Source organism: Cercospora beticola, chromosome 9 (assembly GCF_033473495.1).
Source record: "Cercospora beticola chromosome 9, complete sequence".
Taxonomy (NCBI): domain Eukaryota; kingdom Fungi; phylum Ascomycota; class Dothideomycetes; order Mycosphaerellales; family Mycosphaerellaceae; genus Cercospora; species Cercospora beticola.
The window spans coordinates 57,157-85,081 of record NC_088943.1 but is presented as its reverse complement, the minus strand read 5'-3'; the positions used below and the strand labels follow the sequence as shown (position 1 = coordinate 85,081).

The 27,925-nt window shown below is 53.3% G+C and overlaps 11 protein-coding genes across 11 annotated transcripts; 6 read left to right on the top strand and 5 right to left on the bottom strand.

Moving 5' to 3' along the window:
* Positions 1–53: 53 nt before the first annotated feature.
* Positions 54–2,590, bottom strand: RHO25_012305 (uncharacterized protein; the record flags this gene model as incomplete). The annotated part of the gene is made up of 8 exons (XM_023604955.2): positions 54–270; positions 325–1,004; positions 1,133–1,373; positions 1,430–1,481; positions 1,530–1,805; positions 1,855–2,296; positions 2,360–2,394; positions 2,449–2,590. The coding sequence occupies 8 exons, from the start codon at positions 2,588–2,590 to the stop codon at positions 54–56; spliced, it is 2,085 nt and encodes a 694-aa protein (XP_023448419.2).
* A 1,705-nt stretch (positions 2,591–4,295) lies between these two features.
* Positions 4,296–6,871, bottom strand: RHO25_012304 (uncharacterized protein; the record flags this gene model as incomplete). Its single annotated transcript, XM_023604954.1, has 2 exons — positions 4,296–6,713; positions 6,767–6,871. The coding sequence occupies 2 exons, from the start codon at positions 6,869–6,871 to the stop codon at positions 4,296–4,298; spliced, it is 2,523 nt and encodes an 840-aa protein (XP_023448420.1).
* Positions 6,872–7,220: 349 nt separating this feature from the next.
* RHO25_012303 (uncharacterized protein) lies at positions 7,221–9,089 on the top strand (the record flags this gene model as incomplete). Its single annotated transcript, XM_065603515.1, has 2 exons — positions 7,221–7,427; positions 7,503–9,089. 2 exons carry the CDS (start codon positions 7,221–7,223, stop codon positions 9,087–9,089), a joined length of 1,794 nt encoding a protein of 597 aa, XP_065459587.1.
* A 156-nt stretch (positions 9,090–9,245) lies between these two features.
* RHO25_012302 (uncharacterized protein) lies at positions 9,246–10,088 on the top strand (the record flags this gene model as incomplete). Its single annotated transcript, XM_065603514.1, has 1 exon — positions 9,246–10,088. One exon carries the CDS (start codon positions 9,246–9,248, stop codon positions 10,086–10,088), a length of 843 nt encoding a protein of 280 aa, XP_065459586.1.
* A 134-nt stretch (positions 10,089–10,222) lies between these two features.
* On the top strand, positions 10,223–11,740 carry RHO25_012301 (uncharacterized protein; the record flags this gene model as incomplete). The annotated part of the gene is made up of 1 exon (XM_023604953.2): positions 10,223–11,740. The coding sequence occupies one exon, from the start codon at positions 10,223–10,225 to the stop codon at positions 11,738–11,740; it is 1,518 nt and encodes a 505-aa protein (XP_023448421.2).
* A 2,594-nt stretch (positions 11,741–14,334) lies between these two features.
* On the bottom strand, positions 14,335–17,398 carry RHO25_012300 (uncharacterized protein; the record flags this gene model as incomplete). Its single annotated transcript, XM_023604952.2, has 4 exons — positions 14,335–14,360; positions 14,431–16,274; positions 16,325–17,224; positions 17,280–17,398. 4 exons carry the CDS (start codon positions 17,396–17,398, stop codon positions 14,335–14,337), a joined length of 2,889 nt encoding a protein of 962 aa, XP_023448422.1.
* A 491-nt stretch (positions 17,399–17,889) lies between these two features.
* RHO25_012299 (uncharacterized protein) lies at positions 17,890–18,780 on the top strand (the record flags this gene model as incomplete). Its single annotated transcript, XM_023604951.2, has 1 exon — positions 17,890–18,780. One exon carries the CDS (start codon positions 17,890–17,892, stop codon positions 18,778–18,780), a length of 891 nt encoding a protein of 296 aa, XP_023448423.1.
* A 1,222-nt stretch (positions 18,781–20,002) lies between these two features.
* Positions 20,003–20,446, bottom strand: RHO25_012298 (uncharacterized protein; the record flags this gene model as incomplete). Its single annotated transcript, XM_023604950.2, has 1 exon — positions 20,003–20,446. One exon carries the CDS (start codon positions 20,444–20,446, stop codon positions 20,003–20,005), a length of 444 nt encoding a protein of 147 aa, XP_023448439.1.
* A 3,564-nt stretch (positions 20,447–24,010) lies between these two features.
* Positions 24,011–24,208, top strand: RHO25_012297 (uncharacterized protein; the record flags this gene model as incomplete). Its single annotated transcript, XM_065603513.1, has 1 exon — positions 24,011–24,208. One exon carries the CDS (start codon positions 24,011–24,013, stop codon positions 24,206–24,208), a length of 198 nt encoding a protein of 65 aa, XP_065459585.1.
* Positions 24,209–24,568: 360 nt separating this feature from the next.
* Positions 24,569–25,293, top strand: RHO25_012296 (uncharacterized protein; the record flags this gene model as incomplete). The annotated part of the gene is made up of 2 exons (XM_023604949.2): positions 24,569–24,700; positions 24,826–25,293. The coding sequence occupies 2 exons, from the start codon at positions 24,569–24,571 to the stop codon at positions 25,291–25,293; spliced, it is 600 nt and encodes a 199-aa protein (XP_023448438.2).
* A 782-nt stretch (positions 25,294–26,075) lies between these two features.
* On the bottom strand, positions 26,076–27,263 carry RHO25_012295 (uncharacterized protein; the record flags this gene model as incomplete). The annotated part of the gene is made up of 1 exon (XM_023604948.2): positions 26,076–27,263. One exon carries the CDS (start codon positions 27,261–27,263, stop codon positions 26,076–26,078), a length of 1,188 nt encoding a protein of 395 aa, XP_023448408.2.
* Positions 27,264–27,925: the final 662 nt, after the last annotated feature.

Sequence of the window (27,925 nt, the reverse complement as noted above, 5' to 3'; positions counted from 1 at the left end):
ATCTTTGTCTATGTCGGCGGTTTAGTTATTAGAAAGGGTTGGGAAAAATATGCTCATTGCTTTGAGCTGCAGACCTGTGACATTGCTCTTTCCTGCACAAGTCGAAAAATGGTGGCAGTCTGATCCAGTGCAAAGTCATCGTCTCGGGCCAGCCGTGCAAAGAAGCCGAGCGCAAACCCCAACTGCCGGAATTGCGCGGTGTGGATCACGATGCTTTCCAATGACCACGCCGAAACACAGAATGCAGTCAATGCTGCCCGGAGGAACGTTCTGCATGTGAAATTTAGCGGCATGAAGACCTGCGTTTCCTCGGTCTCCACTCACGGTTCTCGATGCACAGCGAGCGGGTCTGCGTAGACCAAGGACTCCAGGATCTCGAACGTGAGCGTGCTCACGGCTTTCTCGACCCTCTGCCGCGCTGGCGAAGCTGCCGGCAGTATCAAGGAGCGACGATGAATGTAGAGAAATATCGTGTATAGAGTCCATCGTGTGTTGCAATCCAGCACGTCTTTGACGTCGGATCTTATCTGACCCGCGTCGGTGATCCAGTCGGCCGTAGTAGCAATTGCAGCCTCGACTTGTTCGACAGTGGCCTCTTGGACTGTGCGGCTGTAGAGCTGATCCAGCACTTGTGAGCATGCTTGAGCAAGTCGGATGTGCATCAAGAATTCGTGGCCCCTGTCATGAGTCGGATGGTCTTGGGAACATGGCAGCTCGGGTGTGAAAAAGTTGTCATTCAATGCCTTTCCCAGCGTTAGTCTTGACATGGTCAGAGGGTGCTGGAAGTGCACGCTTGCCGATACGAATCCCGCTTGCATCCGAGCGGGCTTCTCGATGGAGTACAACAACCAGAACGCGCGCCTTAGTTCCTCCACATCTTCATCTTTGTGCAAGCCATCATCCGCGCCTCCGTGAAGGTGAGCTCTCAGGGCTTGAGCGCGCGAGCAGGCCATGTCTAATAGCTGATCGTCATCCCACGGTGACCAGTGACAGGCAGCAACAATCTAGATGGTGGAAAAGATCAGCGATGGCTTGGTAGTGTGAGTCTTGGTGGGGAAGACTACCAACAATACCACGGCCTGCACAACTCAGCATGACAGCCGCGGAAAGTATGATGTTCCGGTACGCTTACTTTGAATGCCAAGGCAGACGCCTTGTAGCACTGCAATAGACCTGCGTGTGCAAACGCCTGGCGATAGTGAGCCAGAGCCGTTCTATTCCGCTCTTCGCTGTCGTCACTTGTATGGGTGAGTGCCATGCTGGTAGCAACCACAGCGTGAATCACGATTACCTTCTCCGCAATGCGGTCGTGGTTCGAAAAGACCTCTTCAGCCATCTTCATAAGCGAAGCGCGGCTAATGCAGCGGGCACCCCTGGCATGGTCAACAGTGGTGGCCCGACGGTTTGGGACAGGGAGCCTGCGGCTTACCGGAAAGGGTCATGACAGAAGTCTGTTATTTTTTGATAAATATCAGCATCAGCTGTTCAGTGCTCTGCATTAGGGTCGATTTTCCCGGTGCTCTCCATACCTTCCAGCGCAAGTTTTGCGCGCTTCAGGTCCAGCAGAGGCGCATTCTGCGGCCCTGTTCCGGTTCTGCTCACTAGTGATGGACATGCCGCCAAGGTTTGTCCAATCGCTGCACTCAATCTATGGTCGATATGTCCCTCTTGTCGCCACGAGTGGATCACAGACTGCATGATGTCAAGGTACGCAAAATTGAACGGCCCGGCATTGGCTGTGGCTTGTCGATTCGTTATCCCGCCGTCGCTCCCGCCGTGTTCTCCAGACGGGACTTCCGAAGGCACTGACGCAATGTTTAGAGTGTTTCGTTCATGAGTCGAAAGCTTCCATACCTGAAACATGCCGAGAGTGACCCGTGCTCTCCATACCCCGTGCAACGGAGATGTTGCTTTCCAACACTTGCACCTGATATGGCAATGTTGCCAGAAGACACTGCCAGTCTCTAGCATCAGCATCATCAGATACGTCGAACTGGTTGGGCTGGGCTACCGAGGGATCGAGATCGTGGCATTCTGAGCTCAAGAAAATGCCATTATCCAATGGGTCATTTCCGTCCGATGTGAAGAGTCGCTCCACATCTTGTGACATCGAACCAGCAGAGACAGTGGAAAGCAGTGTCGATGGGGTCGGTGAGGCAGATGGTGGTACCAACGGCCACCACCATTCGTCGAGGGTATCAAATGTCGCTGGGTCGTCGATCGTTGATGGTGGAGCAAGCTTGCTCCGCCGTCCTCGCTTTTTGCAAGGCCGATAGATGCATTCCTGCTGCGTCGACTGTGATCATGCAGTGTCAGTGCCAATCGTAGGTGGGATACAGGAGTTGCCTCTGGGACTCACCTCGCAGCGTTGGCATCGCGGGAGTCTGCCATCGCCTGAATCAACATTAGAGCATGCTGGACGTCTCGATTGGCCGATACCGGACTTACATCTAAACTTCTTGGCTCGGCAGTACTGGCATGCTCCTGGTCTTCGCTTGTAATCTTTCGTAGTGCTCATGGCTCGTGGATGAGTGGAATCGACGTTGAATTCGGAGGCGGCACCCTCCATTTCCTTTCCTGCATTCGCCATTATGCAGCCGCCGCACTCTCCGCAACTGCAGTTCAAAGGCAATATGTGAGCCAGAAAGTGCCATTCAGATGATGCTAGTAAATGTGAGCTCGCGATGCTATAGCCCATGCGACCTAGCGCGCTTATTTGAATTCCGTTGGTCGCATTTTGAGGTTAGCGGACTTGAAGAACGGAGTCCGGGGTTGCCTTCGGTCTGCAGACACTGTAATACCACGAATGCGATTGCTGAGCCGTCAAACTTTGGATTCAGCTTTTGCAAAAGTGACGCGCCGGGTGTTACAACTTAAAGCAAGCGATGCCCACGGCTGAGGGCGGAAGTTGTGCTTTTTCGACGCCCTCTACACGGCGACGACGACGTGCAACAAGATTAGTTTTGTGTAAGCAAATTTGCCTACATAGTGTTCGGAGGCGTAGACGGTGGTACCAGTTTTGTCTCGAAGAAGTGCCGAGATAGGCCCTCACCAAACCTGGGCGACGATCCGGCACTTAGCCTATCTTGCGAAGCCCCGGGATCACGAATAGTACAATGTGCCAACTGCACATGTGGAATGGATAGCAGGACATATCTCGAATGCGAGGTATTCGCAACCTGTTTGACAGCGTATTCGAGGCAGCTTCTAGGCAGGATAGCCCCGAAAGAAGCTTGAATTTATATTCCTTGGTTCCGCGAATGCAGATGACATATTGTACGAGTAAGACCCGAATACAGTCGCGGGCGACCGGATTGCGTGCAAGCTCAGACCCCAGCCCTTATATGCGGACTTTGAAGTGTAGTTAGGGCTATTTAGTAGCGATCACTTCGAACATTAGTGCCTATGACTGCTATTCGTATGCATGGGTACGATGCGACAACCGCGAATGATTAGCAGTGTGTCTGTGGAGATTCCGCTTCGCTGTTAGCTTTTCCTATAGAGCCTTTTCAAAACTTGGAGTTGGCTTCTAATACAGCGTAGGTGCTCACTCGGACTTGAAGATAAACCATGATTGACACAGTCATGCATACGAATTGTGGTGGTAAAAGATTTGCCCTGTGGATCAGGCTTAGTATCCTTGCGCCGGCGACCCGGAGCCCGCACTATATGTTGCGAGAGGAGGATTTGTGGGGCTTAGGGTTGGTAGCCCTGAGAGACGGCTGGTCTGCGGCAGTATCTGAATTGGGCACTGGCGTGCCAAGAGCCCACCATTGTATAGGCACGCACACTGTAGAATCGGGCAGAGAGATGAGCACTTGCTGTTGAATATACTTTTGATGACCACCGAGTGACTCCGAACGATACCCGTGACCTCCGCGCTAATTAGCGCGACACTATAAGTAAACTCTATTTTGACTTGCCCACGGCCATCTGGCAGCAACTTGGGAAGAAATCTCGTCAGACTGACAACTGTGCATGTCGTTGTGGCTCGATCAGAGTTGGGCGACAGTCCAGGTGTGCTGATTCACGCGATACTGCCTGGCTATCGACCTATGCTGAACCTACCAGCTTCGGAAGCCTTGCGAAGCTTCAATATCGCACGGAATATTCTCAAGCTCAGGGAGAGTCGCACCATTTTGCTCCAGCTGTCTCCTGTCTTCGATCGAGAAGGATTCCGTGTCGATCGTCGTCCACTCTTCCTCTTCGCGGGCCAGCAGGCCCAGGTATTGCAACCTCCACACGTAACGGCTTCCCGGGACAGCAGTACTGGAAATGCTGCTCCCGTCCCAGTGCTATCGCCTCGCTTTCCAATCCGAATGAGTAAGGGTATGCGTGACAATCGCCTGCTGACTGGCAGTGTCAATAATCGAAACACGGGCTTCTCGTGGTACGAGTGGGGGCGTTCCAAATGTCACGACCGGCCAAGCATTAGCGAGGAATCTCGCTGTGTTATCAACGAGGGCCAGCTTGAAGGTAGTGTTGTAAGGACAGTTCACAAGTGCATTCTTGCTTGGTAAATACACCGCCGATCGGACGGTCTTCGGCGTGACGAGAGGAAAATCATCCGGGAGTCGAGCAGCGATGCCACTGTATGGGACTGTCAGGTTCTGTGCGCTGTCAGTGGAGTTGAGCGCGATGTAGCCGCCGTAGAATGGCAGGCGCGACGGATTGAGCCTGGCAGGCGCCATGACAGCCACACGCACTACGGCCGTCTCTCCAGGCACTAGGCGCAGGGCCTCGGGATGTACTTGGACGTCGGCGTATATTGCCATCAACGACCGCGATTGCTCGAGATGTTTGTCATCAGCAGAACGGATGTCCGGAGAAGCCGCCTTCGCATATCCAGATGCCGCACCGATGTGGCCTACATTGAATGTGACAGTCTCGTCGCCCATGTTCGTCAAGGAGAAAGCAAGCGATTTCGGTTGACGTCGAAGATCCAGAAAGTCGAGGGCCGAGACGTTGGCCACGGTCGTGGTGTGAGCAGCACTCCAAGCATCAATCAATCCGCCTCCTTGTTGAATGACGGGCGCCAGGAAGCCGTAGTCATGAGTACTATTGTCCGTGTAGGGCATTGGTCGAGCAGTCGTAGCCAGCACATTGCGTATGTCATCCGGGGTCCAAGAGGGGTGAAGTTGTTTCAGCAATGCAGCGACTCCAGCCACCAGTGGCGCGGCCATCGACGTGCCAGTGAGCTGTCCGAAGCCTCCGTACAGTCGCGGCAGTGTGGAGAGAATCCTGCCCCCCGGGGCAGCAAAGGTCACTCCACCTTCCCCGGATACAGTTGGTCCCCAGCCGCTATTCTCCGTCATCCTTCCACCGGTGCGGGTGTTGACGGCATATGCCACCTGGTCAGCATGGGCATCCTCGCGCGCGAGGGAAATGGTTACCCGCCTGCCTTGCATGATGTCGTGCAGCATCTTCACTGCGGTCGCGTGCTCTATAGTAGCCAAAGCGCTCGTGTCTGGAAGTTCCGACAACGGCCACGATGGAAAGTACATGCCGGGGAAGGCAAGATCGCCGCCTGCGGGATGGTATAGCAGCACATATCGCGGCTTGATGCGGGCAACGATCCGCTCATGATGGATCGCGAAGAAATCCAGTCGAACCATGAACAGAGTCTTATCCATGTCTGGCATTGCCAGGTGCGCAGGAAAAGCATCGGGCTGCCACGGCATGTTCTCTGGTGTGCTCTCAAGGGGTGCCCACACGTCGAGATGCGGCGGGAAGGCGGTTACGGTGTAATTCGTGCGTCCCGGGACCCAGCGAATGCGGCGCTGCACGTCATCCGAGGACAGCGATCCATTCCAAAAATATGCGGCACTGCTGGCACAGTCGACCGATCCGACAGCCGGAATGCCGTGGGTCGCACCAGGAGCGTGGATGGTGAAGGTTCGAGGGCCCGCATTGCCGGCAGTAAACTGCATATACGTGCCATTCTTCATGATCCTGGCGGCGAGAATGGACGTCGCACTTTCGTAGGGGTCGCTCAAGCCCCACGAGCAGTTGATCACGTCCACGCCTCGCTGCCATGCAGCAGTGAGGGCACTGAGCAACGTGTCCTCGTCCGTGTTGTCGTCGCAATCGAAGACTCGGTGCAACTCGATGGTCGCGTCTGGCGCCACGCCCACGACGCCAAAGTCGGTGGGGTTGGCTGCCACGATGCCCAGCACATGGGTGCCATGATGTGAGCATTCGGCATATGGGTCATGGTCGTCGTCGGTGCCGGTGTGGATGCTGGAGCCGTTGATCCATGTGCGGCCATATGTAATTTTGTTGCCAGGCCCAATGGCATACTGGAAGGTCTTCTGTTTGTAGTCAAAGCCCGAATCCAGGATGGCGATGCGGATGCCCTTGCCTCGGACGCCAGCAGCGTTCAGTCGGTCTACGCCGATCTGCGCGTGCGGGGGATGGGACGCGGTCTCCCATCGGGCGGGGCGTGTATGTGGCCTCGATTGCTCAAGTGGCTGTGCCGCAGGACGGGCTGCTGTTGCGGCGCCGATCCAGGCATTGTGCACGGCGTGATGGCGGCGGATGGCGCGGTGGACGGCAGCAATGTCTTCCAGTCCGTTGCGAGACGTGACATCCAGCGAGAAGCCGTGGAAGAGATCCGAGTGCAAGTCGCGACGCTTGCGGACGACGATGCTCGAGCCATGTGCTGCTTCTTGTGCAGCGAGAGCAGCGAGGTCGTGCACGACGTGCTCGGTGCTCTAGGCAATGCGCTCAGCGGGGAGGAGGGGGGAGGGTGGCATGCGAGACTCACCAGCGCCGTCGCGCGGTCCAGCTCGATGATGAGGTATCGGTGTGTGGTGGCGGTGGCAATGCAGAGCCACAGCAGCCATGCGAGTGCGAGTGCGAGTGCGAACATCGGTGAGCGGGTGCGGGTGCTTCCGACCGGTGCGCCGTTGCACTCGCAGGACGGACGACAACGGATCAAATAACCGTGGACACCTCTGACTGCGACTCCCTCTGAGTGCAAGCGCCCAACCAGATTGGCTCTCGATCCATGGACAGCTTGGCTGGTTGACTGAGCGACCTGCGGTTGCATTAGTTGCATTCAGAGGTACTCACGCTTCCACCTGGCGCGTGCAATTTTCCGGCCCATTTCTCCGTGCACCGTCCATAATGTTCCATGGAGCATGCCTCGCAGCCAGGCGCAGCAGTACTTGGTGGAAAGCCGTGCCCGCGAGCCTTCCACTCAGCCTACTCGTGCCGCCATGCGTCCCATCTGCCGCAATGACGCCGCTTGGGGACCGTTCGTGCGCGGCTGCCGCCACGACTGCGACTTCATCGTGACTTTCGAGCACGTGATCGTGCCCGTCCCATTATCGCTGCTGGCCGTTGTGCTCCTATGCTGCAGAGCGCGACAACTCTGGCATCGACCACGCATCGTGACGCTGGGCTGGCCGCATGCGTGCAAGCGGGTCTGCACCACCCCCCCCTTCCCCCTTTTCCTTTGTCCCTCCGCCCCCTCCGCATTCTTGGCTGACACGTACCAGTGCGCCTACCTGCTCCTCGCGGCGTGCCATGTAGGCGCCCTCGCCGTCTGCGCCACCCTGGACACGCCCGAGTCGCACGCGTACATTGCTTCGGGTAGTCTTGCGTCGCTCGTAGCACTGCTGCTGATTCCGATTGCTCATCTCGAAGCGCGCTGCTCTCTGCGCCCGCCCGTCGTCATGCAGACCTATTTGGTCCTCGATGCCAGCTGGCGCGCGGTCCAGGTGCGCACGTCGTGGCTCGTCGCCAGCAGTTCGACTTTCACCCTCTACGCTGCCCTGTCCAGCGCCATCGTGCTCGTGGACCTCATCGCTCTGCTCTTGGAATGTCTGCCGCACCGTGTTGCAACCCTGACCCTACCCCGGAGCCCAGAGGAGGGAGCGGGGCTGTTCAGTCTCGCCTCCTTCGCCTGGCTCCTTCCGCTGCTTCGCACCGGCTACGTGAAGCCCTTACTCCTCTCCGACCTCGACGCCTCGGCCTCGCCGCCGCGGATCAATCTCGTGCGGGCTCGCACGTCCATTCATTCGCTGAGGTCGCTTGGCGCCCCACTGTTGCTGCCACTGTTGGCCACTGTTCTTCCCCGCGCCCTGCTCGCCGTCTTCTCCTTTGCCCAAGTCTTTCTCCTGAACGCCATCCTCCAGCACCTGCGAGGCCCAGCAGATGCCGACACGAGAAAAGTCGGCTGGGCCCTTGTCGGGGCCACATTCCTGGTATATGCCGGATCGGAGACAGCAACGACATGGTACTGGTATTCCCACGAACGTGTACTGTCCTTGGGACGATCAATCCTGATCGAGGCATTGTACACGCACACCCTCACCCGGACTGTCGAGATGGTGTCAGAGGCAGAGGGCTTGACACTGATGGGCACGGAAGTGGAGCGGGTGCGAGTAGGCTTTGCAGGCCTGCATGACCTGTGGTGCTGTCCACTCGAAGCAGCATTTGCGCTCTGGATGCTATACCGACGTCTGGGTCTCGCAGCAGCCGCTCCCTTGGTCCTGGTGTGCTTCGTTACCGCTTGCATTGGACTCCTTGGGCGAGTGATTCCCAGACATCAGCGCGCCTGGATTCACGCGAGGCAACGGCGGACAATGCTCACGGCGAACCTCGTCATCGACATAGAGTCCCTGCAGACCACGCAGTTGGCAGATGCCGCTGAGGCGTGCGTTCAGCTCCTGCGGGAGCATGAGATCGATATCGGACAACGATATCGCCTGCTCCAGCTGCTCATCGTGACGTTGGCTTTCGTTCCTACTCATCTGAGTCCAGCTCTGACATTTGCCTTCACTGGCAGTGACTTGACTGTATCAACCATGTTCCAATCAGTCGCTCTCATGATGCTGATCGCGACGCCACTCGCGCAATTGTTCCAGCGCGCGCCTCCATTCCTCGCGGCGTGTGCTTGTCTTGGGCGCATGCAGGGGTACCTCAGAGCAGAGCAGAAGACTGACCTCCGACACTTTGAACGATATCCTTCCGACTCTTTGGCATCCTGTGCTGCCATCACTATCGCCGGCTTGACATCGGATGGGGAGATGCAGCTCCAGTATTGCACAATCTCCATGCGAGCCTTCCACGGGGACGCCTGACCATAATTTACGGGCCGACTGGCTCGGGGAAATCGACATTGCAGGACCCTGCTTGGTGAATGTGCATATGCAGGTGGCAGGATTGTTATCAGAGGGGAGCCCAGTCAGGCGATGGGCTTCTGCGAACAAGACCCTGCGTTGCTCGGCGGGACGATCATGGACAACATCGTGGAATTCACAGCGTTCGACCAACACCTCTACCATGATATCACCTGTGCTGTTATGCTTAGAGAAGACTTCCGCCAGATGGAGCATGGTGACCAGACTGATATCGGCAGCAACGGCGCCAACTTGAGTGGAGGACAACGGAAGAGAGTTGCTCTGGCTCGTGCACTATATCAGTCAACTTGCATCTACATCCTGGACGAAATTCTTGGTGGCCTAGACTCGAAAACAGCGCAGCACGTTTTTGATAACGTTCTTGGGCCTGAAGGTCTCCTCAAGCGTCGTGGTGCAACAGCCGTCTTCGCTACCAGCTCCAGACAATATTTGCATGCTGCTGATCATGTCATTCATCTCACACGCACACCTGATCCGCCGTGTGATGCGCGCGGCACGCTCAATGATGCGAATATAGCCGAAAGTGTCCCTCGGGATGCACTCTCATCGCAGCAGGCCAGCAGCACACAAGTTCCATGCGACAGTTCTCCGGGTTCTCTTGCTTTCGTGGATGAAGCTCATCGCATCCACGCTGAATGTCGAAGGTCTACTATCGAGAAACCCTCCGACGTGTTGAATGAGAAAGAGGACGATGATTCTCGCTACGCATCGTCCACTCTGTCGGAGGCCGCATCGAAGCAGACATCAGCGGCGGACAACAACTTGCTCTTCTATGCGTACTACCTCAGAGCGAGCGGCAAGGTGCCTCTCGTCCTGTTCATATGCTCGGCACTCGTCTATGCATTCTGCAGCAACTTCTCAACAGCATGGCTCTCATTCTGGCGCAGGACCGCTTCTCGCAGTCGAAGTCTCTTTATCTTGGTATCTTTAGTCTTCTGAAAGCGACCACTTTGATTTTCCTCTTCGCCAGCATGATGACGTGTCTCATGCTGATGATGAAAATTTCCAGTCGAGAGATACATCGCGATACGCTCCAAGCTCTCGTGTAGGCTCCCCTTCGCCTGTTCTCGGGAATGAACCAGGGAGAGATCACCACTTTGTTTTCGCAAGACCTAAATATCATCGACTCGGAATTGCCGCAAGCTGCGATGAATGCCGTCTTGAATACTGTTGTTGCAATTGGCGTGACCGCCGTCCTGGCTATCGCGTCTCCGTATATTTTGATCAGTCTTCCTGTTATCCTCCTCGTGCTCTGGATTGTGCAGCGAGTCTATCTTCATACCGCTCGACGACTTCGTGTTCTGGATCTCGAGGCCAAGGAGCCTCTGTATACACACTTCTTGGCAACAGTCCGAAGCATCAGCACCATCCGAGCGTTTTGCTGGCAAAGGCACTTTGTGAAGCTCAACAGTGGGATGATCGAAACTTCCCAGAGAGCAGCCTACGTACTCGCCATGGTGCAGAGATGGCTCGATTACGTTCTGGGCATGGTCGTGGCGGGAATGGCGACGATACCGGTCGCACTGGCGGTCATTTTGCGATCAGATGCCGCCATCACCGGTGCTTCGTTGCTCTCGTTGTTGAGTCTGGGCGAGGCTCTGTCTGCTGTTGTCGAGTTCAGCAGTAGGATGGACATCGCGATGGGGACAGTCGGAAGGTTGCGGGCCTTTGCATCCGGGGCACAGATCAAGGAGGAAGGCCATGGTGACGAAATCGAATCATGTTGGCCATCGCGAGGCGAAATCGCAGTCCGTTCCGTCAGTGCCAGCTATGATGATGCTGATTCAACAATGAAGAAGCGTCGGCCCTCCGAGCACAGACGCCATTCACATCTCGCACTCCACGACGTGACCTTTTCTGTTCCCGCCGCATGCAAAGTCGCCATCGTCGGACGCAGCGGCAGTGGCAAATCCACGCTGTTCCGACTTCTGCTGCGCCTGTTGGATCCGCTTCCTTCGACTTCTCACCGAGAAAGCACCATCCTCGTTGACAACGTCCCTCTTTCCCTCATTCCCCGTTCACTGGTGCGAGAACGCATCATTGCAATCCCACAGCGATCTGTACCCCTTCCCGACTCCAGTTTTCGCCAAAATATCGATCCGTACAACCAGTGCAGTCAGGAATGTTGCCTCGAAGCACTCGACGTCGTGGGTTTAGCAGATCCCGTTCGCAATCGCGGTGGTCTCGACTCCAAAGTGTCAGCCGACATGCTATCGCACGGTGAGTTGCAGTCGTTGGGGCTTGCCAGAGCTTTGTTGCGGAAGAAGCAAGCTGATGAGCGGCGGGCAAAGGCCGCCGCCCGCTTTCACGCGACGACGGAGAAGCTAGACACAGCAGCAGCAGCAGCGATGGTGGGTCAGGGAGCACGAGCAAGCGGCGGGATCTTACTTGTCGACGAAGTCGGTTCTGCTCTCGACGCGGAAATGTACGATCGACTCTGGAAAATTATCAGGCGGGAGTTTCAATCCTACACTGTGGTGGCGATTTTGCATCGACTCGATCCTGTAGCGCTCGAGTTTTTTGACAGGGTTCTCGTGATGGAACGTGGAGAGCTGGTCGAGGGCGGGGGGGAATGTCCATCGGAGTTTTGAGATGGAAAGTCGTCATCGTGGGGTGAGAAGCTCGCGGCGCTCGTTTGATGTGAGCTTTGCGGTAATGATAGCAGAAAATATTTGGAATCTTTACCAGCAACAGCTCCCAACGTCTATTAATGTACGTATTCCGAGATACATCCAAGGAGTGTCGGTCTTGTCTTTGATGGTGAGCATTGATGACTCACTCATCCGACCCCCACAGAGGACAATCTTCCATCTCAGGGACAAGCTTTTGCCCCTCAGGCATCCATTCAATAAACCTACGACCCATAAAACTCGTCACAACACACTGGTACCAATCCCTCGAACTCTTGGCCGCCTGTCTCATTGTAGGTCCACACTTCTTGAACATATGCAAGCTGTGCTTGATTGGTTGCCACTGGTTTGGGCCTGCATATCTCCACACTCTGTCTGCGCAGCGGTAGCCGTGGAAGCTATTCGCTGAGGAAGGAGAGATCAGTGGGTGAAGGAGAGATGAATGCAAGGGACGGGGAGGCTTACACAGGGGTTTTGCTTCGAGCCTTGTCCGTATATCGTCCATGCATTCGAGGAGGGCAGTGGTGTTGGCGCCTTCGGTTTCTGAGGAACAGGACTCAACTTGTCCACGCAACGCGGCAGCAGTTGTGAGTGTAGCGAGGGTGAGGAGGTTGAGCAGCTTCATGATGTTCCTGTTCGTGCTCGATTCGATTTCGCCTTTGTGTAGTGAGAGATGTGAGAATGAGAGTCTAGATCTGGATTGGATTTTGTCAGAGTGCGAAAAAAAATGTACTGAGGGCTCCAAAGTTTGCTGTATATCCGGGCAAGATCTTGACAGCTGGTTCTACCCCTGAGCCTTTTATTTTCACTTGTCATCTGATAGGTTTGCAGTGCTAACACAAACCCAAAACGCAGATCACGGGAATCATCACCCATACGCCTTCCTTACACGGTGCGTGATTGATCGGTTTCTTGTGAAGGCACGCCTCAAGGCCCAAAGGCGAGTATGCCACAACCCGATATCCGAAAAGGTCTGATGCGTGGCATTGGAACCAGTCCCTACCGGCATATGCAGCGTTCGAGAGGTCTTTTTCGCACTTTCGGAAACCCTTCAAGTTCGTATGAATGGGTTGCCAGTTGGCAGTACTGCCGACCTGCCATGAGTGATTTCCGCATTGGTAAGGCTCGAGGTGGTTCGCTTTTGATTGAGAATCAGCAGTTGTTGTTGCGGCATGTGCTAGCAGAGCTCACCTTTGGGCTTTGCTTCTAACATTGCTTTCATCTCATTCATGCATTGAACGAGTTCTGTTGAGTTGGCATAGGTAGTCTCTGCCTGCCAGTAGTGCTTCCTCAACTCTGCCGAAGCCAGGCTTGCCAGCGTCGCGAGGGTGAAGAGGCTCGTCCACTGCATTGCGACTGGAGATATTGAGTTAGGCAATGTCGACCTTGCCTTGACTTGCACGATGTCGACGATGGACTGTTCGTATTGTGCGACCTTGACAAGTGGCCACTGCCAGCTCTTGGGCCTCCGCCATCTTCCGGCCTGGCAGTACCAGAGGTCATATGAACCCAAATGCAGGAAATTGGCACGCTAGATGCCCCTACAGGATAGTCCCGCTCCTCGTTGGTCCCCATCCTGTCTTCGGCATCGGGTTGAAATTTGAGTCCAGCACATAGTATAGCACGCAGCCCAGACGTCCTACTTAAAAGCCGCAGGCCCCATCATTCCCAATGCCCATAATAACTACAAGGCACCCGATCCGGCTTATAGTTATCATAACAAAACCCATATCCATAGGCCGTGAAATCCAGAATAGATCTATTCTTTCGCCGTATACGCCGCCTAGCTCAAATCTTACTAACATTTCGACACGCATTAATATTGTTCTTCGTTAGTTCCTAGCGAGGTCGCTCGTCGCGACCAAATTGCTACCAGCGGTTGCCGCATTTCATATCCACCGAGGCGGCTGGCTGCACGGTTGGTGGTAGTATTTAGTAGCAGTTCGAGGATATGTAGAAAAGGAAGCGATATCAAAGAACATACTTGTGGGAAAAGTTTCCATCATGGCCTTCGTCTCTTAGACGCATTGGGCGAGTTAGGTTGAATTCGCATTGAAGGCTTCGGAGGACCAGGAGTATGATCCGAGCGTCGATAGTGTGGTGAAACTGACGAGCGTCGTACAATTCATGTTGGAAAGATGTCGATTCGACGATGTCGTGTTGCGCGGTTTGCGAGAGTAGAGTTCTGAGTTGTGAGAGCCAAGCGTAGGCAGACAAAGTTCTTCTTCACGAGAGAAGATTATGACAGATAGATCAAGGCCAGCCTTTGTGCTAATTTGTTGTACTTCTGTGGCCTCGCAGTCCACGTCCGCGGGAGAGGTTTAGGATCTCCTTGGATGAAAGTCTGACCCATCTGCAAGCCGAAAGCTACCTTGATATGTGAGACCATACAATTCAAAGCGGCCGTCTCTTTTACTTGAAGCTATAGCGTAAAGTGGTGCCCAGAAGCTAGTGTACAGATAGTCGTTCGATGTTTCAACTCGAAACCTCCTAAGAGATATAGGACAAAAGAAATTTCGAATTTTGCGCTCGTCGTTCACTCATTCGTTCAATTTTCACAGCGGATTCAATGAATCAATCACTGCACAGAAGAAAGATCAGCTAGAGAAGAGAAAGATAGAGGAGCGAGAATCGAATTGAGTTTCACATACTGGTCCGTAAAGTCTTCGCCGCCTCACTCTCCTCGCCCGGTCCATGTTCCTTCTCTCCACTACTGCTACTCACAGGACTCTTCGGGTGCGTGAAAGGGCGATTGCGCAAGCGATTCACAGTCGTCGTGATCCGATTGCGGCTGAAATGCACGGCTCTAGCCTGTTGCGTTTGGGGCGGTGGCTGCGAAGCTCTGGTTGGTGCTGAGGGAGGAGGCTGTGAAGCTCTCGACGGTGCTGGAGGCGGCGGAGGAGGAGGATCTGGCGCGCGATAAGCTAGCACGTCGATGCCTGACCGACGCAAGTCTAGTTTCGGGTTTGCATGGAAGGTGGAAGCACGGCTGCGGGGTCCAAAGCAGGGTGGCAGAGCACGCTGAAGATCGTGTAGTTCGTTGTATGAAGCTTTATGCGGGATCGGTGGGGCGGTTCGGTAGTGAGCATCTTTGATGGGAGTATGCGGTGGAGTGATATCAGTATCCTCTTCTTCGTCAGCATCGTCTGCCGATGAGATGGAATCGGGACGTGGCGGTGTGATTTTGATCTCCATAGAAGTGACAGCCGAGTCTTTTCTGAAAGATTCTGGGCGCTTCGCTTGCGGAGTGCGCTGAGTCTCTAACAACGATATTGAAGACATATTTGAGCTTGCCTGACTCATGATGCTGACGGGTCTCGGGATAGCTGGCGGAGCACCAGCGGGAGGTATCGTAGGCGCAAATGTTGGTGACATGCTACTGGGGATGTCAGTGGCGGGCGGTGTGGCGACAGGGCGGCGAGCTGGCGATTCCCTGCTCGAAGAGCCGCGTGGAGTTGGGGTGCGCTCAATGCGCCTGCCCGCGACGTTTGGCTGTGCTGCAGCGTAAGATTGGCGTTGGCCGAACTCCTTTCGAATGGGCTCCCAGGTACTGCCCTTTTCTCGCAGCGCTTGTTGCCATTCAGAATTTCTGGCCTTGCACGCGGATGCATCCTCCTCCGTGGCATGGGTATGAAGCTCACAGAGATCAACGCGCCAGCTAGGAACATGCTCTCTGAGTTTTGGGAAGATGCCGCGAGTGAACTGATACTCCAGGAGATCATGCAGGAACTGTGGTGGCAGTAGCTGCGCGTAGCCCGACTTGTCGCGCGGCAGACCTCGGAACGTGAAAGCGGCTTCTTGTATGAGATAGCTGCAAATGAGAGAGTTTGGCGGATTCATTTTGTAGGCCAGGCGAAGGATTTCAGGTGATGAGCTCGCATACGGAATTCCGCTCTCTCGATGTTCGACAAACTTATCCATCACGGCGTTGCGCAGAGCAGGGATCTTCATACGGATGGCGAAAGCGTACAATCGGATCAGATCTTGTTGGTGCTTTCGAACGAGGAAGCGTGCTTCATTGGTTTCGCGATCGGCATCCGGCTCTCGAGCACAACGGGCGGCGGTCGTCTCATCGTCGTCCGCAGAGTCATCGTCGGCCATCTCGCGAATGCTGCGCAGTTTGGCAGCTTCGCAGGCATCAGTCTCGGAGGAGACATCGACGCCCGAATCGTGGTTCGTCTGGTTTCCGTCCTCGTCGGAACGGACCCGATCCTTTCCTTTGGGTGTTTTGGGGCGGGCAGGCAGGCCATCCGTGCCGCGTACCTCTTGCAGTGTCGGAAGACAGATCTCGGCTGAATAAAGCCAGGATGCGAAAAGTGCGAAGTCTCGAGGCTGTTCATGAGGTAGCTGAATGGTGTCGTTTGGCGGTCCATGCCATGCATCGCCGAAAGTGTCCCTGAAGAAGTCGGAGACGTGGCATGCGAGCTCTTTATGTAAGGTGAAAGATACTTGACCACGGCCCACCAAGACGGTGCACACTCCGCGCAGGAGGGTGCTGTAGATAGAGTCAGTGGCGATTACTCATCAATGTAATTCTGCACTTACTGAAATGTCGGGCTGACCACAGGTGAGGGTCGAGGAACCACGTTGGGAGAGTCTGGTAGTGACAATGCATCCCGAGCAGCGCACTTCTTTTGTTCTTCCTTTTCTTCGTGGCAGTGAAAATAGCACGGCTCGTACTCCCAGAACGGCTCCGGCATGTCGTGGTGCCTCTTTTCGATGGCTCTCGGTGACTCGTGGTATCGAGCGTGCAGTGCTCGATTATACGGGGGCGGAAACAGGTGCGTCGTGAGCATGAGGTCTAGCCAGGAGTCTTTGATGTCTCCAAGTCGACGCGCACCTTCAAACAACAGGTAGTCTTGCAAGCGCATCACATACGGCTTCTGATTCGGCCCGGAGCAGCCAAGACTGTCGTCCCATCCAAAGGCACCCGCCGCGAACGCTCTTTCGATGGCGGGTAGTGCGGTGGTCCTGCAGTATTGGTCGTTTTGTTTCCACAGACGCGTGATGGCAAGATTGGCCAGCTCCCATAGCTCGTACCGCGACGCGAACAGGTACAGGTCGATCAGATCCTCGTCTCTCCATGTGCCCGCAGCCTCAATGACTTTGTGTGGTGCCTTGGCCACCAGCCTGGTCGCTTGTGGTGGCTTTGAGGCATATTCCTCTGGTAAAACGAGTTGGCCGGTGTACAGCCAAGTGGCGAAGACGCGGAACAGTGTCACGCGGAGGGTCCGTAGATCCAGTGGACGGTCGGTGGGGCACGGGCTGATATCGCCGAGCAGGCAGGTCTCTCTCTTGCCGGCAGGTGAGGGCTGCACTTGCCCTTCGCGCTGAAGCAGCTCGTCCAGGAAGGTGGGACATCGTTCTCGCAGAAGATTCGTATGCAGCGTGAAGGGCACCGCTTCGGGGCCGACGACGAATGTATGGACTTCTTGATATGCGCCGCTGCGATTGTCAGTATCTTGCAACGTGCCACGGCAGAACTGGACACGCGACGTACAAGCGCCAGAGCTTGAACTCATATTGAATGGTCCATCTTGATTTCTTGTGTTCCTTCTCGCGGAGCGGAGCATTGATCACAAGCGTGAGGCGCTTGTTGATGGCGGTTTGGGTCGCCATGGCGGCGCATGTCGAGAGGTGGAGGGAGCATGAGAGTCGGACAGAGGTGGTTGGCGTTGGCGAGGAGCAACATGATCAAGGAGTATACTGGGCGACAGGAAATTTGATGGGCAAGGATGCATCGTGGAATTGGGGATACTTATGCTTTCGGACCAGCCCAACCACTGCCAGGAACGCGTCGAAGGGCAGGCAACGAACGCGGTCCGTGACAGCCATGGGCGGTATTGGGATCATGCAGGGAGCGGAGGAGGTGGCTCCCGACCACGCGGTTCTGTCGTGAGCAAACTTACATGTCGGCGATGGTCTGTTAGCGGTGGTGGGTGCTGGTCGAAAAGAAGTCGTGAAGTGGAACTGTGGAAGTCGTGCGGATGCGAGGCTTGGCACGGACTCATTTCCGCCGACAGCCCGCGTCGCTCCTCCAGTTCTTGACAACATACGAATACCGGACACCGACATTGCATACATATCGACCGCCCTCCCATCCTGCCACCATGCCGCGACCACCGGCGCCGCTCGACGATCACAAAGACTTCATCATCGACAGCATCGACGTCCTCGGCCTCACCCAAGCCGAAGTCTGCGCCGAACTACGCGACAGCCATGACCTGAACATCGGCCGCAGCACGCTCGTGAAGGCGCTGGCCCGATGGGGCTTCCGCACGCGACGCGTCAACTTCGAGGATACGCCCGCCCTTCGTATGCGCCTTCAGAACTACTTCCACCAGACCACCAAGACGGATGCTGAGATCGCCGCCCTGCTCACTGCCGATGGCATGGACGTCACCTGCGTGCGTGTCCGGAAGCTGCGCAAGGACATGGGCCTTTACAAGCGGGTCGATGCTGACCGCAGGGACGTGGCCGAGAACACAGTGGAGGAGCTGCTGAAGCTCGAGTTCCAGAACGAGGAGATTCGCAACATGGGCCACAAGCAGCTGTATCGCTACATGCGCAAGAAGTACAATGTCGCTGGCAGAGACCGCATGTTTGTCATTGCCAAAAAGCTGGATCCCGAAGGTCCGGACCGGCGTCTGAGAGCGCAGAGGAGGGCCGCGAGGAGGTCAGGCTTGGAGAAAGAGCGAGCCGCCAAGGAGAACCAGACGCAGCAGTCGCCAGAAACTGCAAATGCCGTGTCTGTCGAGCAGCAGCCGCTGCCAGGATACGTGCCTCTCGATCCCGCCATGTACCAGAGCGAATATGCCTCCCAGCGTGGACAGCATGGCAGTGATGCGCCGGCACACTATCCCTCACACGGTGGGTTTTCGCAAAACGGCAGGCTGACTGTGCCCGTAACCGAGGCCAATGCTCCAACGCAGAGCTCCTATGCTCCAATGCATAACTCAACAGGTCTGGCATTCGACTCAAGCCGCGTGCCACCATTCTGAGACAAACACGTGGAATTCCGGCGGCTGTTTCCCTACGATCAGGCAGCATCGTGCCCGGCGTTGTTGCTGTTCGAGCTATTTGCTAGCCTTCAACGACCCTCCGAGTCCCGCGCATCATTCGCTGCATGTGTTGCATCGAATCACACTGCTAAGCGGTATTGTGGGCAGTGTCGCCGGAAACTTTCGGGACTAGAAAGCAGCCTACGCAAGTGGAATTCTGGTGGGAGCGACGATCCGAAGATGGAGGAACGTGCCAACACAGTGGACGAGAGTTTCAAAATCAGCAGGACGACTCAGCAAAGGGAGCGTCCCGTCCGTCTGATGGTGCTGACCGAAGGCTTAACCCTCAAGCTTTCCAAGTCTTACTGCGAAACTGTCTGCGACTTCTTTGACCTTCTCAAAGGCAGATGGAACATTCTCCACGTCGCTAGAGCGGCTTGAGTGGCATTTGGCCGTGGGAACGGGCAACGCCTTTTCAGAGCCTGGGTCTTCTCGATCCTCTGGGAGGCGCAATATGCAATTGCACTACGGCTGTTACCAAGTTTTAGAATATCTGTGAGTCCACTGTCTCTTGCGAGCAGCGCTTGGCACTCGTTGATGTTGTGTATGCTGAAGATACCGTATAGAAGGTACAGTTCAGATCTTTTCAATATTTTCTCGTCCGCCGTGGCGAAGAACAGACCGGTCTCAGTAGTTGGGGTCCACTTTGCTCGATGGACAACATGACATGAGGCTCCAATTGCGCGTTTGACTAGTCATGATGCTGGAATGAAGTTGAAGCATGAAATACGCTGCCGGAATGGCACATTGCAGTCGAATCCATCTACCGAATTCCCATACACCCGAAAACCTGGCGTTGAAGCTCCTCATACGCGGAATCTGAACCAACTATCGAAACGGCGTTGACAAATGCTATGGCAGTTGCGTCTAGTTGTCCAGACAGTCTGGTTGTACCACGCGCCTTGCGCACAGAAGAAGTACGATACGTTGTTACCAGGTAGCGCGACTTGAGGCCTTGCATGCTCAAAGTTGTGATGGAACGAATATCTTCTCAAGCTTTAGAACGGCGGACTGCTCCGACCAACTTCCAAGGAGTTGTGTGCTTTTGCCCACTATGCGACGACGTCCCTCTCAAAACTATGAACATCAAAGGGATCCCGGGCTTAGCAGTCTGTTATTCTCGCCTTCATCGGACTGCCCATCCTTCGCACCAGCTCAATCGCTAACAATTATCATGGATGCCAACGTCCGAACAAAAGCAAGCATCAAAGCGATTTACCTGGCCCCCAGCGTTGTCGCTATAAGCCCGGTACTGGCAGAGCCCATGGCTGTTGACGAAGACTTGAGCCGTGTCTGGTGCTTGTCCGTCGTTGTAATAGACATCTATGCGCTCAACACACTGTGTTGCTTTCCACCCGATGAGAGAAGCGTCGCAGCCGTTCGCTGCGTCGTTGGTGCAAATCGCTCGACGACCTCGGAATTTGCTTGCTGTGACTTGGTTTCCGCCGAGCGAGTTCTCGTGTAGAAGGGAGTACTCGCAGTCGCCTAAGGAGGCACCTCTGTATGCGATGATTGCCATGTCGTGTTTGACGGCGGCTTGTGTGCCGGGTGCGAAAGCGGCTAGCATAATGGCCACTGCCGTGGCAGGGCTAAGGGGAATCTGCATTTTGTGTACTTGGCGGCGGCTGCGAGTGGACCGATCGGATGGAATGAATTTTGAGTAAGTGAGATAGCTGGAGTTGCACCTCCTTACTGAGGAGCTGGCCGCATGTCTGATATAGTCTGCGACCAGAACGTATGCGCCAAGCTCTATGTAGCTTAGGTGAAAGTGATGCAGGGATATTTCTCCCGTTGCCTTAGTTTAGCCCTATGGACAGTTACTATCCGAGGCTCGATCGATAGCGTCCTTCTGCAGCCAATCTGACAATACCTTCTGAATACGAAATTAGCACTAACGTGTTTGATAAGCATGTGAGCTAGATAGGTATATAAGCTAGTTCTATCTCGTATCTACTACTACTACTAAACGCGTTACTTATTCTACTACCTTACGCGATAGTACCTCTAAACGAAGAAGCTATTTAGTATACTATCCGTAGCTACTAATTAGGTCGTTTTCGAAGCGTACGACGCGCTATAACTACGTACGGAGTCGATTATATAACGCTTAGCCGGAGGCTTAAAGGTACGGCTCTAAAGACTAGTATACTTCTACCGAATAGAGCTCTTACTCTAATTAAAGAAGAGGTAGTTTATTAGAAGATTCTAGACCTAGATTCGTATAGTTACTCGCTAATATAAGCTATAATTAGAAGCTAGGCCTCCTTAATAACTAAAGTATAGAATAGATAAGAAGTTAGCTAAAGATAGGCTTATAACTTTATTAAGCGTTATATAGGCTTAGAAATATAGTTATTATAAAGGCTATTAAACTAGAGAGCTAAGAATAAGGATCTAGAAGTTATTATAGAGTAGTTTAGGCTCGTTTAAAACGTAAAAACCTACTATAGAATTATAGAGTATAATACGTATAACTTTAATAAGAGTAGATATAGGCTTAGATACTATTAGAATACTATAGTTATTACTACTATCGAGCGGAAGTAGCGACCTAAGGCCTTAGTTTCTAATTTAACGTAGTAGTAGACTATTATCGCCTATATTAATATAGAAGGCTAGTTAGTATCTCTATATATTATCTTCTTAGGTAAGGAAATAAATAAAGCCTAGTTCTACTACCTACCGCTAATATAGAAGCTTAGAGTTAGTCTAAAAGGCTAGATATTCTATAAGTATATAGTCTAGTAGATTTAGTACTTTAATAAATTTACTAAGTATAGGACTATTAGTTAGAAGAGGATCTTAATTCTAGATAGCTATAATAGCTATATAACTCTAGAGTTTAAGTTATTCTATAAGGAATAAAGTATTATTACTCTCTATATACTACTATATTCCTCTTACCTATTATAGCCTTTAGATATTAACTATTTTAGTCTATTAAAGAAGGTATATTTAGCTAGAATCTAAAGGCTTAGTATAGTTAGATATTACTATCTAATTAAAGAAGACTTCCTTTCTAAGTTCTAGTAAGTATATTAAGCTATATTTACTCTAAATACGATTAAAAGTATCTTTAGAGGCTTAGGCTTATTACTACTAGATCTATAGGCTATATTATCTAAGCTAATACTACGTTATAAAACACTAACTCTACTACTATCTTATTTATTAGATACTTAGAATACCTCTTAGAATCTAAGGCAGATTAAGAGGCAAATAAGTAAGATTAAGGCTAAGGTTATAAACTATTAAAACAGCTTACTAACTTTAATCTTAGATATAGTAGATAGGTTATTAAAAGGGTTCTAAAGGTTATAAGCTATAGCGATATTACTATAGGCTAAACATAAGAATATAAAGACTATAATTAAAGAATTATAGTCTTATAGAGCTCTAAGGAAGAAAATTAAGCTTACTCTTAGAATTAATACTACTAAATTAGCTGCTAGAGACACTGCTTAGGCATAGGCTCGATAGGCAATGCAGTTAGTTAGTTAGATTAAGAAATAGCTAAGGGTTAAACCAACCTGCAGCACGTGTGGTATTTAAGGTCATAACTCAAGAGGTTGTCCATCAGATAGAGTGACTTCTGAGCATTCAATTGATCCAACTTTGGTGTAATTCTGACTTATATAGCCTGAGAAATCAAGAATCAAGGTTATCTACCTCATAAAACTAGCTTACATGCCTATCTGGCTCACATGCTTATCAAACACGTTAATGAAGGGGATTTCATGACCTAGTCATGGAGCCTAAGACTGAACAAAGCACGGCAACACGGTGTCACTGGCTTCGTGCGCGCGCCAAGCCAGCACTATTGCTGCTGAACACCAGTTCGTTCTTCATATTGTCAGCACTAAAACACGAGCTTCGCTGGCGAGGTCTAGACGGCGACCTTGTCAGCGCCTGAAAGCCACGACGAGCCGTTCATAGGGCCAACAGAATCAGAGAATTCGTCGAGTCAGCCAAGTCGCCATAACGACAACATCGCCTGCAGAAGAACCATTCGACATTACTGACGATCCATCCTGCTGTGTGGAAGAAGATTGGAAAGCACCATGTGCACCATGTCTTTTTCGGACCCAAGCTGCCATCGTAGACTTTCGTATGTCTCGAGCCGGCACGGCAGCTTTGACCACGCCTGATGGAACCTTCGTATTCGATGGTCTCTTCGAAAAGCGTCCAGAGCTTTGGAAGATGAGTCGGATAAGGTCTAGATCCGGGTCGATGGAATTTCAATCCACCGAGAGGATAATCGAGCAAAGGCCGAGAAGACATCCAGACCTTGCCAAGATTGTTCCAGAGAGTGCCATACACTTATGTTCATTTGAGCAGACAGCTACTTGATCTTCGTCTTGATGCATCAGGGCTTTCCGAGGTGAACTACGAGTCTCTCGGTTTGCTTGGCGACAACCATGACGGAAATGCGTTGCGGTGAGGCGTTCTCATGCGCCATGACATCGATTGGCCTAGTCCCAGCTGCTCCTCAGGAACTTAGCACGTGAGAGCGCGGGTCGTGGTCGATCATCGACTGGCAGCTATCGAATGCAGAAGGCGGAAGGAGGCATGGTGGCGCACTCAGTTCCCTCCGTCATCCGGCACATACTGTGACCCTCGTGCGACATCGTACATCCGCGACCCGTCTCCCGGAAGGCGGGAACAGTTTTCCAGCCGCATGCCTCGTGATACATGCGCTGAAGAGGAAGCAAAAGCAATGCAAACATTTCGCGGCTGGTATCCTTCCTTCACTGGTGCTCGAGTCGTCCACATGTTGTCAAAGCAAATGGCAAGTCGGTTTCGTTCGCGATGGCCGGGATCAAAGCTCTATGCTGCACTGCCGATCACAAAGAGGCGAAGACTTCTGTTCAGAGCTTCGATAAAGCTTGACTCGTCGTCTCGTGCACTCTCTGCGCGCTCATGGAGAGCAGAGGGGTTTGTGGTGCTTTCACGGGACGCCTAGGGACGCCTCGTCGTCAAAGGCTGCAGTCTTGGCTGCTAAGCTTTTGACTACCGACACTGCATGAAGCTTGTGACACGTAAGCATTGAACCCTCTGCTCTCGACGTTCCTTCGACCTCTCAGCACCTCTGATCCGGACGACACCGATTGGCAGACTGCTCGACACCACTGCAACAGCTGGACAGACGCCAATAGAGCCCCTCAACGCCATGGAGCCCACCACACGAACTCTGTCGGCCCTTGGACCTCTTCAATTTCCCAAACAGCAGCAACCGTTGTCGATCAATGACCTCATGCTCCTGCCGCAGTTTGATGCACGGGAAAAGTTCTTCGCCTCGGATCCGATCGTTACTCTTCGTGGACAATACAGCTCTGGTAGCAGGGCTCATCTTGCGCCTGCAGAGTAACTACAAATGATCAGCCACACGTGCTCAGCACATGGAGGATGAACAGATCAACGCCCCTTCGGGACAAAATGCCTCCGCCATCTACGTCGATCTGGTGAGCTTACCGACCTCATCTGCACTCCTCTCATCTGCGAAGGTCCAGCGTCGAACAGCGGTGACGACTTTTGGGCGCATTGCAATGGCGACACTGACAATATGCTGATACTTAATCCGTCGATTCTGCCATCGGAAACAATGGTCATCAAATTCACCACCACTCATCAGCAGCACAGAAGTCCCAGTCTCTCAGAAGTTCTAGCAGTGCCTTCGATTGGCTAGCTATACTTGCATCGATTCATTTCTTCGCCAGCACTCGCCAGAATGTCCGTGCCGAGCATCTTCACGGCCTGCCTTCTCGCGAGCAACGTTTTTGCGGCGCCGATCCCGCAACTTGCTGGTGAAGGCGCAGCTTGCGATTCGGTCTTTTCTTCTACGGACAATGGAGTTGGATATGTAGGTCGACCGCCCAACAGCTATCTCACTCGCATGAATATAACAACTTTGCTCGTCAATGAAGCTGTGGAGGCAACGACTATCTTCACTCTGCCAGATATCCATACTGATTTCTCCAACTGCAGGGTACTGAGAACGCACTCAACAACCTCGCCAGCATGATCTCAGGCGCCAAAGCCGGCCATCGCCATCGACGCCAACTCGCTGGCGAAGGTGCTGCGTGCAACTCTGTGCTCTCAAGCACCGATAATGGGGTTGGCTATGGCGTCGAGAACCTACTAGACGGTATTGCTGGCGACGATACTCCTGCTTCTGGCGGGAGTGATGGTGGCAATCCTGCTCCTCCCCCACCTCCTCCACCCGGACCACCTCATCGACGACAACTTGATAAGATCGCCAAAGGTGTTCAAACGCTTTCTAGTGCGCTGGGAATGGGTCAAGCGACGGAAAGTACGACCGATGCCCTTGTTGATCTCGACGGCGAAGCGACGGGTGCTGCTGCCAATCTCGGAGCTGAACTCGGTGGAAGTGAAGAGCAGACTTTGGAAGAAGTTGGTTTCCACGTTGGGGAAAGCGGGTGGGAGTGTTCTTAGCGGTGCTGGAGGGTCTCCTTCGCTGCCAGCGCTGCCTGCGATTCCTCATGCAAAGCGTCAGCTTGACAAGATTGCGAAAGGGATGCAGACTTTGGCTGCTTCTAAGGGTCTTGGTGATGCGACGGAGGGATTGACGAGTGTGGCTGTTGATCTTGATGGGACGTTGACGGGTGCTGCGGCAGATCTGGGGCAGGCAGTTGGGAGCGCGGAAGAGGGGGGTTTGGAGGAGATTGGTAGTGGTGTTTGAGATGCTGCGAGGGACTGGGAGACTGGGATTGCTGTACCGTGTTGGGACTAATGGTTTTATGAGTGATGAGATGACGGATCATGACTGGTTCGAGCGTTTGTGTGCATCTAGAGCGAGCGTGCAGGAGTGCATTTATTGTCGGCAAAGTTATATTGTAGGGACTGATTACACGCCCGAGTGAGTGATCAGAGAATCGAGATTACGAAGTGAAAGCAGCAAAGTGTTTTTGTCATTTGCAAGTGTCAAGCCTGTTATGGCTCGTCTCTTCATCTTAGAGCTATATGTAAACTCTGATGGCCGTTGGTATTCCTCTGTCGCCGAGACCGACGCACCGTGGCCAGCTCCCGCGTCCACATTTTCCGAGCTACGCCACTTTCGATGGCCATTATCCAAAGAACTCGTGGAAAGCCTCCCTTGTCTCCAAACCCAATCGAAGGCTCCAAGCTGACCGGCTGCGCCTGGGGCGACAGTGCGTCGCAGCAAATTGTCTAGAAACACCGCCTCCCACCATCGTCTTTAGATCATGCGCCCTTCTTCAACCCTTGAGCCTCATTGCCGTTGAGTCTCGTCCTCTGCAGAGAGCATCATCAGAGTGCTTCACGAAGTCGTCCGTGACATCGACGAAGTTCGTTTCGCCCTCTGACACATCCGCAGGCAGAATCTCGAAGCGATGACCAGCCCAGTGTCCCTTCGCATGCTTGCGTTCCCGAAGGATGCCCCTGCCCCAGCAGATCCTGGTCAGTAGTGCGGCATCGAGACTGACATCTGGATATCCCTTGACAACGGCCTTCGCACAAGTTGTGCTACCATTTGGGTGAGCGACGTCCAGCAGAACCTTCTCTCCTGCTGTGAGGTTTCTAAGAACGAAGGATTTGGGACCTGCGTTCCATAGTCCACTGTCGGCTCGTAGAGCGCGCTTGAGGTCCGCTTCCAACACTTTCCATGGCACGTCCTCTCCAAATCGCGAAGTCCAACTCTCAAGTGCGCTCATCCACTCCTCCTCGACACTTTCTGGCTCCACTTCCACGCTTTCATCCGATTGGCGATAGTTCCACATCCTCGCCGGACAAGGCCCATACCTCGCTCCAACGTGGTGTCCATGCGTACGAGCATTCCAGTCCTTCTGCTCTTCCACGTAGTCAGGAAAGAGCTCCACGATAGAAGTGGGCAAGTCGGACAGCCAGGTTCCAGTACAGATGAGGGATTTGCCGGCCCAGGAGATGCGATTACGCTTGCAGTCGGCAAGGATGTGCGCTTTGACGAAAATCCAGCTCGTGATGGAGCAGCAGCCAAGTGCAATTCTGTCCTTCTTGTCGAGGTCGGGATCATCGAGGACGATATTGAGAAGCTCGACAGGCAGGCGCTCGATGGGAGCGAGTGGTTTGGTCTCCTTGGCGATAGCAGGAATGAGCTGAGATGGCACGCCTCCTACTTGGTCGCAGCTCCCCTCGTCATCGCACGAGAGCTTGGTCGGCACGTTCGTCCTGCGCAGCAACTTCTCGAATGCGCCAAAGCGCCACTTCTTGTTGACAAAGGCTTCGGTGAGCGTGTATTTCTCTTCCCAGCCCGGCGAGAGAGACATTTGGAGTTCATGTTTCAACTCGGGAACATGGATGCTCCAACGCTGTGGAGCGCGCTCTGTTTGGTCGACACCAGGGGCACTGTTTCGAACAAGGTTAGCTAGATGAGCGTATCTGTGAACCGATTCTAGAACAAACCACATTGTGAAGAAGCTTTGCGTCGAGTTTGGACCTGAAAGATGGATGGATGTGAGTGTGTCCGGAGAAGAAGAGGAGGAGGAAGAAGAAGAAGCAGGAAGAGACGGCATATAAGAGTGGAGCTAGCTCGAAATAAGGTTGGCTGCATGTCCTACGCCGCTTCCTGATCGAGACTGCTGCTGCTGCCTGGTCCAGCTCTGACTCCTGCCTCAGGCGATCGTGGCTGCCGGGTGATTTTCATCAATGAAGAGCCACGTCCTAGATGTGTGGACAAGACTCGATGAGATTGGTTGTGCTTCTGGTAGTCGCTCTGCAATCTTGTTTCATCAATTCAATCCGTGGTTCACTCCGAGTTCTGGCCGTGGCTACCTCTGGATGCAACTCCCTCTGAGTACAGCCGCAGGTCGCTGAGGCTGTCAGTGAATTTTTTGTGGAATCCAGGTTCATTCCGGTCAGACCCTTGGGTTGTGTTCAGAGATAGCCACGGTTGTTATCTTGCCTCATTCTAACGACTCGTTTCTGTATTGTCCTCGAGTCTTGAAGTCAGTAATGGCCGCGACAGCTTTGTGTGCTCGAAGAGACTGGAGTGAAACACTTATCGTGATGTCAACGTTCTGGTCGAGACCAATGATCATTATTCATTAGATTCTATCCGAAATTTTGTTCG